A 16664-nucleotide genomic window follows, 5' to 3' on the forward strand; every position below is an offset into this window, starting at 1 on the left:
CTGGAAGATGAACAGATTTTATTACGTTGAAATGCTACACCCCATTCTTTAAATGCAGATTTAGTAGCCTGAACTAAGTAATATCAGTACAAGTTTTGAATAACCTGACTCCATACATTAACAGAAGTAAAATAAAATGGATGAGAGACAGAAAGAGTTAGATCTTTGTCCTGGAGCAGTTGAATTTTACGAAACTGTAGACTCCATATGTAGATGAGTTTTCAAGGCCAGAATTTACAGATAAAGAAAGAAAGAGTATTTCGAGACTGATTTTAAGCAACAGAAAAGGACTGGATTGAGATATTTGAATTATTGATGGCTGAATCATCAGAAAAACACGAATAAAGGAAAAGGCACATTACAGAAGATCCTTGTAAACAGGAGAAGAGTAGTTTAGAGAACAGAAACTTGAGCAACACTAATAAGAGATGGGTAAGGAAGCAGATGTTGTTCCATCAACAACAACAGATATGAATGTGTTAGATCAAAAAGCTAGAAATCAGCAGACGTAGAGAAGGATTCAAGCGAAAGAGGAGGCTTGGATTCAAGGCAGTGGCGAAAAAGGGAGTTGAATGAATTTTCAAATCCATTATAAAGTAATACTGGCGTTTAGAAGCATTAAAGTGGCCTTACTTCTGAGGATAGTCTGCTGTTGGTAAAGTTGGAAGAACTAAATGTGCAGCAAGAGGAGCCCAAAACTAATGAATGTAATGTAACTACACATGTCAGCGAACAGATCATTGTACATACAGTATAAACAAGCGCAGTTGAAAAGTGAAAAGGAAATTTTAAGAGCTTTACATATATGTTAAAGCTTTTTGCTCATGATCAATTAAATCGCTAGGGTGTTGTTTTTTCACTAGAAAAATTAATGAAGACATCAAGTAATGACCATTGTTACATCGAGGTCCATAGTAATGGAATGTGGACTGTTATGGTCTGAAAAGTTAGTAGCATACACAAACTCTAAAGGTAAGATGTACTGACGATGGTATTATAAGATTCATATTACAATAAAGCTGATAAAAGATAGCCAAATGGGATATCTTCAGGCAATTACGTAAATCATGATTACCACTGTTGGAAAAAAGACAGCCGCCACTTTGAGCATTTTTGTCTTTAAGATGAAGATCCTGAGTGCTAATGACATACATAAAAGTGAACAACATTCCAACCATTCCACTATGAAGATTCTGAGGTTTGTGTACCCCACCTCTCCCCCCCCCTCTCTTTCCCCATTTAATCTTGAAGCCAGAAAATACAAAACTAAAAGAAAAATAATTTGAAGGCGCTGTCCTCATACAAGTCCAGTCGTAAAGGTTTACAAGCATGTAAGAATGATGGCAATGTAGCAAGAGAGGATGCAAGAGTCTCACTCGAAATTATTAGGTTCGCCGGCATTCCAGTTGGTGAAAGTAACGGGCCTTCCGTTGGACATCCAGAAGAATCTCCCCTCCTCTCCCTGGTCTGTCCCAGAAGTCCAGAAGTGCTCGTGTCCCAGTCCTTTAGGGAGGAATAGAGAAGGTCAGTTTCCATACAGTAATGAGGTCGAAATTCGGTTCTTGAAAAGTAGGTTATACTGATATCAACAAGTGTAAATATATTTGTGAGACGAAAAGTTGAATATCTATAAATCAGTTGAATGTGAAGTTAAGTCCTTTTGCAGAAAGGCCTTCGTTATGTAATTAACTTACGGCAGTAGTAGTTATAAACAAAAGTACTGTATTCATAGATTGTTAGCGACAAATGTATTGGTTAAGAAACAAGAGCTTGACTGATAGCAACAAATGCATTGGTTAAGAAACAAGAGCTTGACTGACAGCAACAAATGTATTGGTTAAGAAACAAGAGCTTGACTGACAGCAACAAATGCATTGGTTAAGAAACTAAAAACTTTTCTGACAATGAATGTATTGATTAAGTAACAAGAACTTGACTGACCGGGTCGAACGTATTGGTTAAGAAACTTCAGAACTTTTCTTGCATTAAATGTATCGCATGACTACAAGAACTACAAACAAAGAATTACAAACCTGGTCACTAGCAAATGACTCCACTAGTTATTCTTACCCATATCCTGGACATAGCCCTCCAGCCTAGTGTTTTCCCTGGGGTTCTCGATGGAAGCCAGATGCATGCCATGAAATCTACAGTACTGGGATGCTTTGTACCAGTTAGCCTGGAAAAGTTTGGGTACCGGGAGTGTCAGTGAGAGAAGGATTCCAGGGGAAGAGCTTGGAAAAGGGTCACCAGAGAGTGTGTTGGAAGGTAATGAGAGAAACTGATGAAAAGGAAATGATAAAAATTATACTTTAGGAAAGTGAATTCTTTACCCAAAAGATAGCGGACAAACCGAACAGATGCGAAACGATCACATAGACATGCAGATCATAATGTGAAGCCGGATAATGTTCTAAGCACATAAACATGCAAGCTAACAAATGAAGATTGAGTAGGGTATGCCTGTGAGCATGCAGATAAATAAAACAAAGAGTGAACTGTGCCATGCTACAAAGACTTTGAAATAATTAGTTGAAGACCGAATTTATGTAACATACTGTAGTGTATGGAAGAATTGATGTTCTCTCCGAAAGACTTGATTGTTTAAATCTTCGTGTGAAGATTGGGGAAAGTTCTAAGTGGTGTTGATGCTGCTGAATTAGCTTCACAGTGACGTTGCCTATGAATTTATTTTGAAAGTCCCAGTATCTTCATGTCTGTATTTCCTTTTTTCTTTTTTTCTTTTTTTTCAATTACAAATTTTTTTTCTTGCCGGTGAGCAGTGTAAGAACGGGTAGCCTATGAACCTCACCCCTGTCTCCTCCCCCCCTCCCCCCTCCCCTCCCCTGACAACGCAGACACAGATGACACACATATATATATACATACACTTTTATATATATATATATATATATATATATATATATATATATATATATATATATATATATATATATATATATATATATATATAATGTATATAATGTACGTATGTATATCTTAAGATGTAAATAAACAGCCACGGAGGCACAACACACTCGTGTCTTAACTTACTTCAGTCTCTCTCCTGTCTACATTTTCTAAGCACCTCTTCACATCCATCTAAAAAGCTGTTAACCACTCTTATCTGTTCATCATCTGCACCATATATCCTCACCATCCATTGCATTTCCGCTATGTCAATTCCCTCATAAGCTTTTAGTAGCTTCAAGTATGCTACCTGCTACTTTTCGACTGCGGATCGTTAATTCATTAAAACGTATTTTTACTACATGTTCATAATTCAACTATTCCCCGTATGGAGGTAGTGCCGTCAGTGCACCTCATGCGGTGCACTGTAGACATTACTAAAGGTTTTTTGCAGCGTCCCTTCGGCCCCTAGGTGCAGTCCTTTTCATTCCTTTTACTGTACCTCCATTCATATTCTCTTTTTTTCGTCTAACTTTCCACCCTCTCCTAATAATTGTTTCATAGTGCAACCGCGAGGTTTTCCTCCTGTTACACCTTTCAAACCTTTTTACTGTCAGTTTCCATTTCAGCGCTGAATGACCTCATAGCGCCCAGCGCTTGGTCTTTTGGCCAAAATTCTATATTACAATCCATTCCATAATTAAACTATTAGATTTTGGTTACCTTATATTACAGAATGAAAGCTCCGGTATTTCTCAGATTTCAAGTCTTAGCAATCTATCTTTTCCAACTGATGAAGTCTTTCACTTATTTCGAAACAAAAATGTCTACTGTAGGACGACAGAATATGATAAATTCAAGTCATGATCAAAGTATATTAATTTCTAGAAGCATTTTGTCAGATTTCAAAAATTGAAGCCGCTTTTTTTTATTTTCAGTATTTTCATTCAAAAGATATGTAGTTTGACGAAGTTTTATGTATGAAATATTTCTCTAATGGACTTATTGAGACATCAGTGATAGAGGCTGGGATGAATTGTGAAATCACCGCCAAAAGCAACAATACAATACAGTGTCTAGCAGCAAATATTCAACAATGGAATAATTATCTTATAAATCATTTTGGGTTAATATGAGTGTCAGAAAATGGACAAGTGTCATACACATATCGTGCATATTCCGTTAATCAACAGTTAATGCAAGGTACCCTTATATTATCCCAGTCTTACTTAAATAGGAAATAGTGTATTGGTCAGTATAGGATAGAGCTCTGTTATAGACACCTCTTGTCACCATAGGATAAACTATACTTATCTACTAGTGCATTTCCTTTCGTTTGTTAGAGGAGGATTGGAGGATGATCAATTTACACTATATATATATATATATATATATATATATATATATATATATATATATATATATATATATATATATATATATATATGTATATATACACATATAAATATGTATATATATATATATATACAATTATATATGTATATATACACATACATAAATATGTATATATATATATATATATATATATATATATATATATATATATATATATATATATATATATATATATATATATATATTATAATTTGAAACATTACTCATGCTGACCTGCTTCCTGTATGTGCTGCTCCAAGAATCTGTTTTCCCTTTCATCTTCGATTCCTGCTAGATGCATTCCGTGGAAGCGACAGTACTGTGCAGCCTTGTACCAGTTTGCCTGGAAAGGGCCTCGTTAGTAAGCAAACGTGCCTTAAAGCAAGGTGGTCGCTGGTAAAAAGACAGTAACTGTATGTGCTTTGTTGGTGATTTAAATTGATTTCTGTTTTGTTAGAAAGTTTCAAACATTTTTATTTGGGTGTTGCATGCATAACATTGACTGGAAACAGAAAGGGTTCTTGTCAATATTTAATTGTGGAAAACGTCTCTTTGTAGACACAATATCACAAGAAAAAAACTTTGGTGAACGGTTACGATATGGGAGTATTTTCTCCTTTTCTTTTTTACGAGTCGCTCTCTATGTTTCTTCTTTTCAGATTTTATCATTGTCGTGGCAAGGACTTTACATTTTTAATTTCTACACAGCAAAATTTTGTAATTATTCATTATTCAATGATAGCAAATTAGCTTTAAGATAACAGTTTAAGACTTCCATTTTCACAGTTTACTAATGTAAGATTGACATTTTGAAAAGGAGTTTCTTGTTAAAAATAGTAATGTTTCAGAATCGGCCACTTTCTGGATGTGGATGATAACAGACACTGGATTTTGCCTGAATGTGTATTCTGAATACTGAAAAAGACAATTACCAACGTTTCTACAATAAATAAAGAAAGACTGATAACGTTGACCAATAGAATATTGATTGCTTTTATATGACAGCCCGTAATGACCCAGTTACAGATATTCTATTTCACCCGTTTAATGGGACACATGTCTATTAACTAAAAGTATAACAAAAAATGAACAAATTTATGCTAATAATATTACCTTAGATTTCAAAATGATCATATAACGGTATGTGTTCATAAAGATAATATATTAGTATGTATTACAGATTTGTACAAAATTCAACACCCAGGTTAGTGATTTTTTTATTTGGTTGTTTACTAGATTTCTTGTGTGACAGTTGACATGGCAAATAAAAGAAAATGCCTCCCGTTAACTTTTGGTGTAGTATAATGTAAAATACACATGTTATATATACTGAATACTTAGTAGCTCCAACTCTTCCTTGTATTAGCACTCTGACCAAGCGAAAGCACACTCGGAATGTTCGGACATACATAAAGCTGGGACGGACAAAAGTACGAAACTGAGTGTTATTTACAACTCTGGAAATAAGAGAGGACTGCAGTATTGATAGCTCACAGGACTGCCAGAGATCAAGATAATGACTGCAAAAATTGGCATTAACTGTTGACTGTGTAGTCTCAGTAATGTGATTGGAAGAGTACTTTAACCATGTTCTTTCTAAGAACATAAATCCACCTGCATATCAGTCTTTGGTTACTATGGAAGACTACAGTGCCTTAAAGAAAGTCCAAAGCAGTCTTGAAAGCTATGTAATTGTAAGTGCTGGTTTTCAAACGAGAGACAGAAACCTTACAAGAGTATTTCATTGGTAAAGGGTCAAATAATCTTTCACAAAGGTATTTAGAGAACACATTGGTATGAAAGATAAAATTGAATTGAAATAAAATCTCAAGTATTTCTTTATAAATATGATAAATAACACAACAATTTTATAAATAATGCACAGTAATAAAGTTGTTTCATTGTCAAGGTACAGTACAATATTGATAATGTGTAATTTGCACAGATGGATGTAGCTCATCTTTCCATGTATTGATTTATTGTCTAAATATCAAAAGCATTTAATTATATGTAAGTAAACAGTTTAATTAACATAATCACCACTGTAGGTCATATATATATATATATATATATATATATATATATATATTGTGTGTGTGTGTATTTCTGTTAACCAAAAGCATTTTGCTCCTCGTAGGGGAATGGCACCAACTGCTGTTTGTATCCATTCACAACTGGGTCAGCTGGTAGCTGTAGGCTGAACTCAAATCACAGGCTTTACAAATGGAGGTATGTATATATATGTGATTGTATCATTATTCTTCACAATGATCCATCAGTGAACTCTTTGTTAAGTGTAGCCTTAGTTACGTAAAACTGAAAGTGTTTGAAAATGGAAATTTCGTTACCTTGAAAAATATTCCCAGGTAGTACTGTTTATCCCCCAATTTCATGAGTGGCATCGTCCACCGGGAGGCGAATGATTCACCTTCACAGTTAGGTCCGGAACACGCTGAAATTAAAAACAGGTGTAAATATTATCATATATAAATATATTGTTTAAAGATCAGCTGCGAGAGATGGCAAAATAAAGTAGGAAGTGAAATAAAATTTAAGTGGTGTGAGTAAGTCTTTTTTAAAAAAGAATGGAATTACAGTTTACAACAGATTAAAAAGAAAGAATCGTGTACTCAAAGGTTTTATGGATGTTAAGCTACCGAGTATTGGAGTACGGTACGCCGCATCGGAAAGGGAGACTAGACCTATCTTTCATATTAAGTTCCCACCGTAATAACGCCATGTTGGGAATACACTCGATCAGCTTCAATTATTCAGAAGTTAACATCAACTTCATCATTTGAAAACTCTCTGCCTCCACTGCTGTTTTACTAAATAGTTCACTAATTTTAAGTAAGTTTTACAAACCTGTAACGCATCGGTAATCAGATGATGTTTAACATCAATAATACCCCTCAAACCACAGGAAGCAACTTGAGTTGCCAAGTAACCAAATGGTGTAGAGAAGTCACTTTCAGCTAAATCCCACCAATAGAAGCATATCCAAAATATTAGCTATGTCCCTCAGGAATTACGGCTTTGCTATCTTTGTAGCTGAGCGGGAATAAGTACGGAGAAAGAAAATAAGAATCTGAAAACATTATAAGCAAGTCACTGAAATGCCACTTGACCACCAAATGCTCCACGTGAAATTGAATTTTCCCTCGGCGCATAGTTGTCCCAGCAACTTAAAGCCCTGGCAACTTTTTCCTTGGCTGAGACTCGCCCAGATTTTTCTGCTGTTAACTTTCTCTTGCGTGGGAACCAAATAGTTTACTGGTGTTAGAGCCTTCTTGTTACATATCTCATCACACAGATGCAGATAGGTCTGAAAGGTAGCTCAAAGAACATTGACGTTATACATAAAAGAATACATTAGACGGGACAAAGATACCTAAGAGAGATTTGTCATAAGTATTACAGATAGAAGTAACCCTGTTCATTACGGTCAAGCATTTTCACAATTTTTTTTCGATGATTAGGATTTGAATAAGTTCAGTGTATTCAATGTGCATTTGTGATATCAGTTACCCCGTTGTTTTCTTTTGCTATGTTCTAATATATATATATATATATATATATATATATATATATATATATATATATATATATATATATATATATATATATATATATATGCAACCATGATTAACAATTTTCACGTTTCCCCCTTGTTCTCCGTCATTCTTAAGCCTACCGTAATTGTGTGATTTTATCGCCATTACCTGTCAAAAATTATCATAGCCTATACATTTATTCTTGTGACACTATAGAGAGCTTCGCAGTTCGTCTCGTTTGATATAACTATCAAACTCGTAAGCTCCTTTTATTTCATCATTTGGAAACTCATTTTCATATTAACTTTTTTTATCTTTAATTAGTTTTTCATATTAACTCGGATTCAAAGATCTGTCTGGCCACGAACTCGTTAAGTTTTACAAGACACGCATTGTGTTTTTGTTGTAACCTTCGAAGATCCGTGACATTAGCAACCTTGATTACATCAGTTCCTTATAAAAGTCTGTATCCGAGTAAGACGCTTTTAGAGTCAATGTGTATGATTTTCTATGGAATAGTAAAGTTTTGGTAGCTTTGAAATTTAAGCATTATTGTGAAACATTGGTTGTCGATCTTTTAAAGTTTGGAGTCCCTCTTAGTATTACCATTTTCTGTTTTATACCCATCCTTTATGATCAATGGTATGGTAAACTAAAGAAAAATAAGCTTTCTAGCTATCGACAGCTGGGCATAAAGAAATTACATTTAAAGGAAGAGGTCACAGAAAGTCGAAATAAAAAAATAATTTTATAATAGGTTCACAAATATATATATATATATATATATATATATATATATATATATATATATATATATATATATATATATATATATATATATATATATATATATATATATATATATATATATATTTATATATTCACATTTATCCTATATTATGTTTAGGGTGGTGAGTATTACATGTAGAATTATGCTAGTATATTTTTCATCAGAAGTTGTCAGGGGAAAGTCAGTAATAAAAAAAACTTGCCAATAAAGGTAAATGTAAAAGGTAATAGAAAACCGAGATTAATCAGGGGTAAAGAGTCTAATCTGAAACTACACACAAAATGGGAAATCATTCTAGGTTGGATGAACGATTATTGTAACCAAGGATTCCAACTATAAAAGCCAGGGGTTCTAGAAAGACGAAAGTATTGTGATAAACACGGGAACAGAATGATTCTGGCTTTGAGTGAGGGAAGGAGAGTGACTATAAAGATAGGATAGCTCAGTTTCCAGAATCATTAAGAGAATATTTAATCAAGAATGGAAATAAACTGTATATCTTATAGGTGCCCAGCAGTAAGTCCACAGAATTAGGTGCATTCTCTCTCTCTCTCGTAATGGAGTTTTATTTGAATCCGGGAGTTTTTTTTTAAGCGTTTGAGCTTTGTAATGTTTTCAGTTTTGTCAACTACGCTAATAAACTTATCTTACATCTCAGAGAACAACGGAAACCATCACCTAGAAAGTTATTATTTTACTGTATAAATCAAGAACCTTGACATTATTTTAGCCCACTTATAAAGTCGGAGTCAAGATTAAATTTTCGCATCGTTAGGCACTTATAACTGACAAGTTCTTAGCGCTAAAATGATTTCCTTTGCGCTGGAAATTCTTTTCAGATTATTGCCTCTCCTCATATTATGAGTCTGAAATGTTGTGCATTAATGAAACGTAAGGTGCTATCAGTGATAATTTCCGTTCGCTAGTCATTTCATGATATAGACTTCCAGGAACAGAATCATAGTCTTTTATGTTCTACGTTTTTGCTTTCACCAAGTGTTTTGTAATAGTACTCATTTGCATTTAATTCGTACGCAGAATTTTTTTATATTTTTGGCTATTGCACCTTTCACATATGCATGTTTCATTTTTATTTCATTTTGATATACCGTTTTGTTTATATAAACAAAAAAGTGTTTGAAGTATTCAGCAGACAATGTACGAATATATGACTCACTTTAGTACTTGAATTCTGTATCTCTTTGTTTTTCTACAAGACTACAGACAAATTGAGATATCCCAGTGCCATCCATTACATTTCAGTCATATGAACAACCAGAAAAGATTGCTTTAGGAACTTGACTTCTGATGACACATACGTACAAACTTATTGTCACATCAAACATTCACTACCACAAAAATGACAAGTCATCTGTAATGTACACATCGTCATCGACTATATGAATTTAATTTGCCATTTTGATGAAAAGTTTGTCCGTATCAGACATGAGAAATATAAAGATAATAAGAAGGAAGTGTTCAGAACGCGAATTTTCTTTGACATTCACCATGGTGTTTGGTAGACCTAAGTGTGTTAAAGCAGAATGTGGTGAAAAATGATAGATAGCACAAGTAATCCGCGCAGAAAAGCATGATGTATTCCTAGGAAAGCCAAAGATATGGTTTTCCTATCAATCTAATTTAAGGAAAGTAGTTATGTCAGAGACATTTTGGTGAATATAATTAAAATAACGAGTGCGGGCAGGCTAATGAACTACTGAAAGCATCATAAGCGCTAAATGGCCTTAGTTGCCCCAGTACTTGGCATATTTGCCAGAAATCTATAAATCTATTACTGAAAGTATCAACGGAAGAGGGGAAAAAACACACGATTATTGCCTACTGAGATAATGAGCCAGTTCCTCAACCTCTTGTTCAGTGTCTCCGGCCACTAGCTCATTGTTGCTAGGTTTTGATGGACGGTTGGCGGGCGCCGGCCTTGAATCCCCGGACTTACTGGCTGACTGAGACCTTCGGAGTAGCAGTTGGGCAATTAGTTCTTTCGGAGACTGATTTCGCACTGCAACAACGAAAAGACATAACTGTCACTGTCAGTCCCTTGCTGTGATGTTATATAAATTAGGATTAAAATGTTATGTTTATTCATTTATTAATTTTTTCTTTTTAACTTTCGAGCAGTTATGTAATAGATATATCAGTTGCTGAATAAGTACTATTAGTGTGATTCCTAGCCTATATTCCACATTAACATATAGGATGAATTGCCAGTACTAAGACATTAAGCCAGCCGATTCTTTCAACTACATTTAATTTATTCTCCCAATAATTACATCCAGAATTAAGGAAAGAAAGCTTTTGCCAGTTGTTGGGTAAATCCGAGTTGGTTGGTCACTTTAGTTTACGAGACTTGGTAGGCCTAATTGCTGAGACAGTGCTGAACATCCAGTTCTAAAAAGTTTTCGGAAATTTAAATCTAAAATGGTGGTTTTATTTGAATATTTTGAATAGGAAAGGATATTTTAGCCCTTCTGAAGCCTCTGTGCGACTGTGCTTGTAGGAATATTCGGACAATAACCCTATTCTCTCTTGATACCTTTTATATGAGGAACAATCTCTAGACTAAAACATTTACGTTCATACCTACCCAGAGGTTACGCAAAACCACATTTCTGTTACTCTCAACACCATAACTTCGTCCATCCAGGTCCAGTGTGTCTTGTTTGGCCAGAAAGTCCAACTCCCTCTCAAATTATTGGCTGCCAAGACGTTGTTATATGCTCGACACCCACTCCCATTCAAAGCCTCAAAACTAAAAATCTTTTCGTTTTTGAAGTAGTTTAAGCTATGAGACCCCGAAAATTATTCCCTCAGCGCTAAAAGAGAAGGAACTTTTCCAATATTTGGGAATGTTTCTTCCTCCATGGGGTCCACAATCATCTATTAAGCTTTTTTCTACCTAGCTGTGCCGTGCTCTGGTGTCAAAAACTGTTTGCATTACCCATGGCAGATATCTCCTGGTAGTACTATTTACTTGAACCGCGAAGGCTTGAAAGCTTAATTTTAATTATGTTTTCAATTTTTTTTTTCTCTGAGAACAAAGATATCCGCGCCTAGCTTAATGCTGTTAGGTTTTATTAAATTTATGAGCGATTTGCGTAAGAATATAGTTACCGTATATTGCAATAGTAAAATAATAACGAAGAAATTAAAAAAAAAAACAGATATGCGCAAAGGTATTTGAGCGTCTACAATACTTATCTAATCAAGAGTTAATCCTATCACAGAAAAATAAGCTAACTTACGCTATTAACAAATTTAAGAACAAAAAAGAACAAAATAATTTAAAAGAAATACCATTATAACTGAAATATAATAAAAAAAAAATAATATACAGCCTCCTCCCCTATATCACATTTCTGCTTTAGCAAGAATGTAGGATCTACATGTGTACCGTACTTTGTTAAGGTGTGCATTTTTAGTTCATTTATGAAGTTTCTCCATTCAGTAATAACTAAACATTCCAAAACTCAACCGGGTTATTTAAAAGGACGATCGCTGTTAAAATGAACATTGTTGGGGGAGCATAACCGAGTGATGTCTGAATACTGTAGCGAGTTTTATCATTCTCTCTCTGTCTCAGACATTTTTATAGGAAGTTTCTACATATAAAGTGCAAAAAAGGAAACAATAGTGACTTGTGAAACCTTGGGAAACTCGTGTAACTTTTGGGGGGGAAAGTACTGGGGTGGTCACCTAATGACATCTCGTTACGTCATCCATCTCTAGTTTACCATGTACGGTACATTAGGCTGCAAATTCCGTAAAGGAAAGTTTACAGCAACCTCGTCCTTTTTTATTTAATTTTTCTTGTCTTTAAAGCAAAGAAGGAGAGAACTTACTGAAGTATCGAAACGTATATCAGTATAATTTTGATTATTTATAAGCATCAGATATATATAGTATAGACTTTTTCAATTTTGTATTTATTTATATATTTATTTATTTACTTATTTATTAGTTTATTCTTGGATTTACACTGAAGGAAACTTACCAAAGTAATATATCGAAAGCCAGTCTTCTCTCTAACTTAGAAATTTGGCGTCATGAAAACGTGCAGCAGAGATATTAGGGTTAAATCCTCCAGCTATTGGTAGGTTCCCGTTCTCCCGTAAACAGTGACACACGCAGCAATTTTGTACTTTTTCCTGACAATTTAACAGGAATTCACGTTGCCGCGATTTCATTAGAGTAATTCCCTTTATGTTCGTGGTTTCCTCCTTTCTTCCCACTTTCCTTTTTCCCATCTCACAACAGCGAATGCGTCTTTAACAACTGTCGTTTCCGCCATCCGTTCAGCTTGCTTTTTCTCCGGAGGGAATTGAATTACCGCCTCCAGGGATAAGTTGAGCGGTGCTACTGTTACAAGAGTACTTGAGCGGTGCTACTGTTACAAGAGTACTTAACTCTCTCTCTCTCTCTCTCTTCTCTCTCTCTCTCTCTCTCTCTCTCTCTCTCTCTCTCTCTCTCTCTCTCTTTTATTTCTGTGTACTCCCATATATCCTCTGGTATAAAATGTCCTGTTAGATTCATTTCAGTTTCCGTAGTTTTTGTGGTTTTTTCTATCATTTTTTCTAAGTTCAACATTATTGGGTATTCTTTCCCCCCTCATTCATCTCATCCTTTTCTTCGTTCTGTATTTAACAAGCAGATCTGTCTAAACATTACCGTGAATAACGTGATTCCAAAAGAGTTCACTGGGCAGAAAAGCCTTAATCAATACTATTGAAAATAACCCTAATTAAGAGAGGGAACAAAAGTAAATTAGTGTCGTTTACATAAGAAATTGTATTCCAAAGGATCAATTATTACTTGTAAATATTTTGAACTTTCAGCATTGCAACCACTAACTTTTCATTGTGCTTCCTGAAAGAATCGTAATTTGAATGAGAATTAACAAGTTTTTCTGGAATATATAAAGAAAATATGTAACCATTGCGTCAATTCTCCCTCAAAGAGCAAGAATTCTTTTTCTGAGTGAATCATCTATTACACAAGACTATAAGTGATCCTGTCTCGCGTATAAAATCCCCTTTCTTCTCTACTTGAGAATGATGGGTAAAACACTATAATATTCATCAACTCTTATGGACTACACCCCTAGACATAAACTTCACACGGTCATTTTCTTCTTCATAATAACAGTAAACAGGAACTTTCTCTGGCGGGGACGCTGTTCTCGATTGCACAAGACCATGTTTACTGCGCGTTGCTTCTCCATAGAGAATATGTAATTTTATTTACGTACTTTGACGGATTAAATATATTTTAACATCATTGTGTCCATACTTATTAGTTTTCTGGGGTTTACCCCAAAAATTGGGTAATACGCTTGAAGGGTCGAGTTTTATTCATAAGCTAATGCACATTCGTCAGTACACAGGGCTGTAACATATTTGTGCATTTGTTTGAACCATTGACAAGGAATGATCAATAATTACATTACTAATTTTTCGATTGTTTTCTTGAAAAGCATGAATGTTTATTTCCATACATAATGCACAATGTAATGAGTTTTCATTCTTGAAGTTCAGAAAATCGTCGAATACATGAAGTCTCAGCAATTTTTGAACTGAGACAACCTAGCCACTGTGAAGGATAGTGCATCATCAGGTTTCTGTTGAAAGGTCATGAAAATCGATAGCCGGTTCTCAGGCAGACAGACTGGTGTTATGCAAACGAGAAATGACTGAGGAATATTGATTGAACATTTTGTCCACTGATGTTACTTACTAAATATAAAGTACAAGATGTGCAATAAGCGTTGTCGAAAGAAAATGTGAGATTCGTGAGGTTGCCAGAGCTGGATTTTGAAAAGTGGACGAACTTGTTCTTCAGGCACGCCGGCAAAAGTTTTTTTGGATCAGTGGCAATACAGGAAATGTGAATGATTTTTACGGTTTAAAGACATTTATTATGGATGAAACGTGTTCCGAAATATGCTACTCCTCTAAGAGTGTCAATCATTTCGTTTGGTAAAGGAATATCGTTTAATTATAGTTTAAAAGAGGATATGAAGTTTTGCACGAAGCTGCCATTCTGGCTCTTAATTATGCTGGGACTCGTGAAAAAAAACCTTCCCGGTTGCTCAGGCTTAAGTACTTGGACGAATCACAGAAAGAGATGAAGAACCATTACTAAGTGAGAAGAAGAGAAAAATTGAGAGCAGGGTGAAGAGCCATTCAACTACCAGGGCCGCGTTGTAAGTTTCTAATAATTAAGTTGAAAAGGCATCAGTTGTCTAGTACAAACTACTTAATCCTGAGAAACACCCGTCATTTAGTATTTGATTGCTCGTCTCGTAAGCGAAAAAGGAAATGATGCTTCCTCTCCTCTTTTTAATGGTTCTTTTATCGGAACATTCTAGAGGATTCGCCTCTTCCTTTCTTGATGTTCAGGCTTCACTTTTAATCCTCGACTATATTATTGTTGAAGATTTTCCAGAGGAAGGCAGGTATAAATTCGGATAAGACTCGCCTCCCCGGGTCCATTATTATTATTATTATTATTATTATTATTATTATTATTATTATTATTATTATTATTATTATTATTATTGTCGTTGCTTTATACCTTCTTAGATTTAAGTCCACCGCAGAAGAGAGTTCTGACAGTTTTTTTTAGAGAGCTTATGCTTATCATGGCCGAAATTCCAGCAATATTATTCTTGGATCTGTTATTTTTGGTCCAGTCTAATTATATGATTGTTGGTATTTATGAACTTTCCCAGTGGCAGATGAAATGACTTTTGGAAAGTCAGTAAAGATTAGCCAGTTTTGTACCGTACTGCTCCTTCCTTCGTGATTTATCGTGAATAGGTTGGTAGCACTGCATTTCATTTTGTTGATATTGGACGATCATTGGTTTAACTCACGACTTCAAGATCCCTTTTATTTACAGCAACACTTGTAAAAGCGAGCAGTTGTTCGTAAGGCATCCAGGCTGCTAATTTAGTAAACTGAAGCTTAAGCGTAACATTGGCAGAATAGTTCTTTTTTTTTCTGAATGTTAGCAGCATCCACGATCTTTATCTGTTAGTCAAAACTACTCGGTGTTTCCCGCCAGTGGTATTTGTTACTTTAATAGTCGTCGGAAGTTTTCGCTCTCGGTCAATTCCCATAAGCTTCAATTGAAAAGGAAACTTTCACTGCTACCTTTAGCGCAGGCTGCTGCCCGCCTTGCTCTGCAGAGCATCAGCATCCAAGTTCCTCACGAGACAGGTACCAGGTGCCTTTCATTCATCTTACTGTGGAGAACTGGATTATGCTGACATTCGTATTTTAAAGATATCATCCTGTCGCTTCCCTTTCCCTTAATCGTAATTACTTAATTGCTGGCGAGTGTTGGTCAGCTAGACGGTGGTCGTTTTTGGCTTGTTCCATATGAATGCGTGTGTGTGTGTGTGTGTGTGTGTGTGTGTGTGTGTGTGTGTACATTCTATGATTTAAGAATTTCGATTGTAGGGAAAAATAGAAGCACAGACAACCTTGTCAACTGCTAAAATGAAACCAGTTCCAGTCTAGGAAGTTGCTGATGTGTCTTCAGCCTTGGGGGATACTTTCTAAAACACAAAGAAAGCCTAAATTTAATTTGACTTTTAGTTATTTAATAATTTTCATACAAATTCTTTTTAGAACCTACAACTAGAACAACAGATTCAAATTGATAGTAACTCTCGAATATATTTTTAAAGTCATGTAAATTGAAGTATGCAGTATTCGCGTTTTGTTTTTTACCCTGAATAATTCCGTAGCTCCATGGTTTACTAATATCTGTTGTAGGTAGTCACATTAAAATATAAACGTTACCACTAATGACAGATAGAATGGCCATCGTCTGTCCGAGGAAAACGAAAGTTCCATTAAGGTTTGGTGTGGCATTTGGTAATGGTGTAATGGGAGGTGAAGATCAAGTTTGTTTTGTTTACTTCTGCCCACTTAGGGGAAATTTCTCATTGCGACAAACTACCGTGCTATAGAGAGAGAGAGAGAGAGAGA

General features: G+C 35.0%; 1 protein-coding gene and 1 long non-coding RNA gene across 6 annotated transcripts in view; one reads left to right on the plus strand and one right to left on the minus strand.

The window, feature by feature from the left end:
* The window catches only part of LOC136853486 (uncharacterized), a 95860-nt gene that overhangs the window by 25849 nt on the left and 53347 nt on the right, over nt 1-16664 (plus strand). For both annotated transcript variants that reach the window (XR_010857477.1, XR_010857476.1), the window contains exon 3: nt 6443-6534. This is a non-coding gene — a long non-coding RNA (uncharacterized lncRNA). The remainder of the gene's footprint in view (nt 1-6442; nt 6535-16664) is intronic.
* Nucleotides 1-16664, minus strand: part of tfc (triforce) — a 29585-nt gene that overhangs the window by 2635 nt on the left and 10286 nt on the right. The window contains exons 2-5 of one of the 4 annotated variants that reach the window (XM_067129101.1): nt 10493-10669; nt 6654-6757; nt 2071-2179; nt 1377-1503 (exon numbers count right to left, since the gene is read on the minus strand). In XM_067129101.1, the coding sequence (XP_066985202.1) occupies nt 1377-1503; nt 2071-2179; nt 6654-6757; nt 10493-10669 (517 nt within the window). Of the gene's footprint in view, nt 1-1376; nt 1504-2070; nt 2180-4539; nt 4649-6653; nt 6758-10492; nt 10670-16664 lie in introns of all 4 variants that reach the window. The other 3 variants (XM_067129100.1, XM_067129103.1, XM_067129102.1) reach the window with 3 other exon arrangements.

Source organism: Macrobrachium rosenbergii, chromosome 27, assembly GCF_040412425.1.
Source record: "Macrobrachium rosenbergii isolate ZJJX-2024 chromosome 27, ASM4041242v1, whole genome shotgun sequence".
NCBI lineage: Eukaryota > Metazoa > Arthropoda > Malacostraca > Decapoda > Palaemonidae > Macrobrachium > Macrobrachium rosenbergii.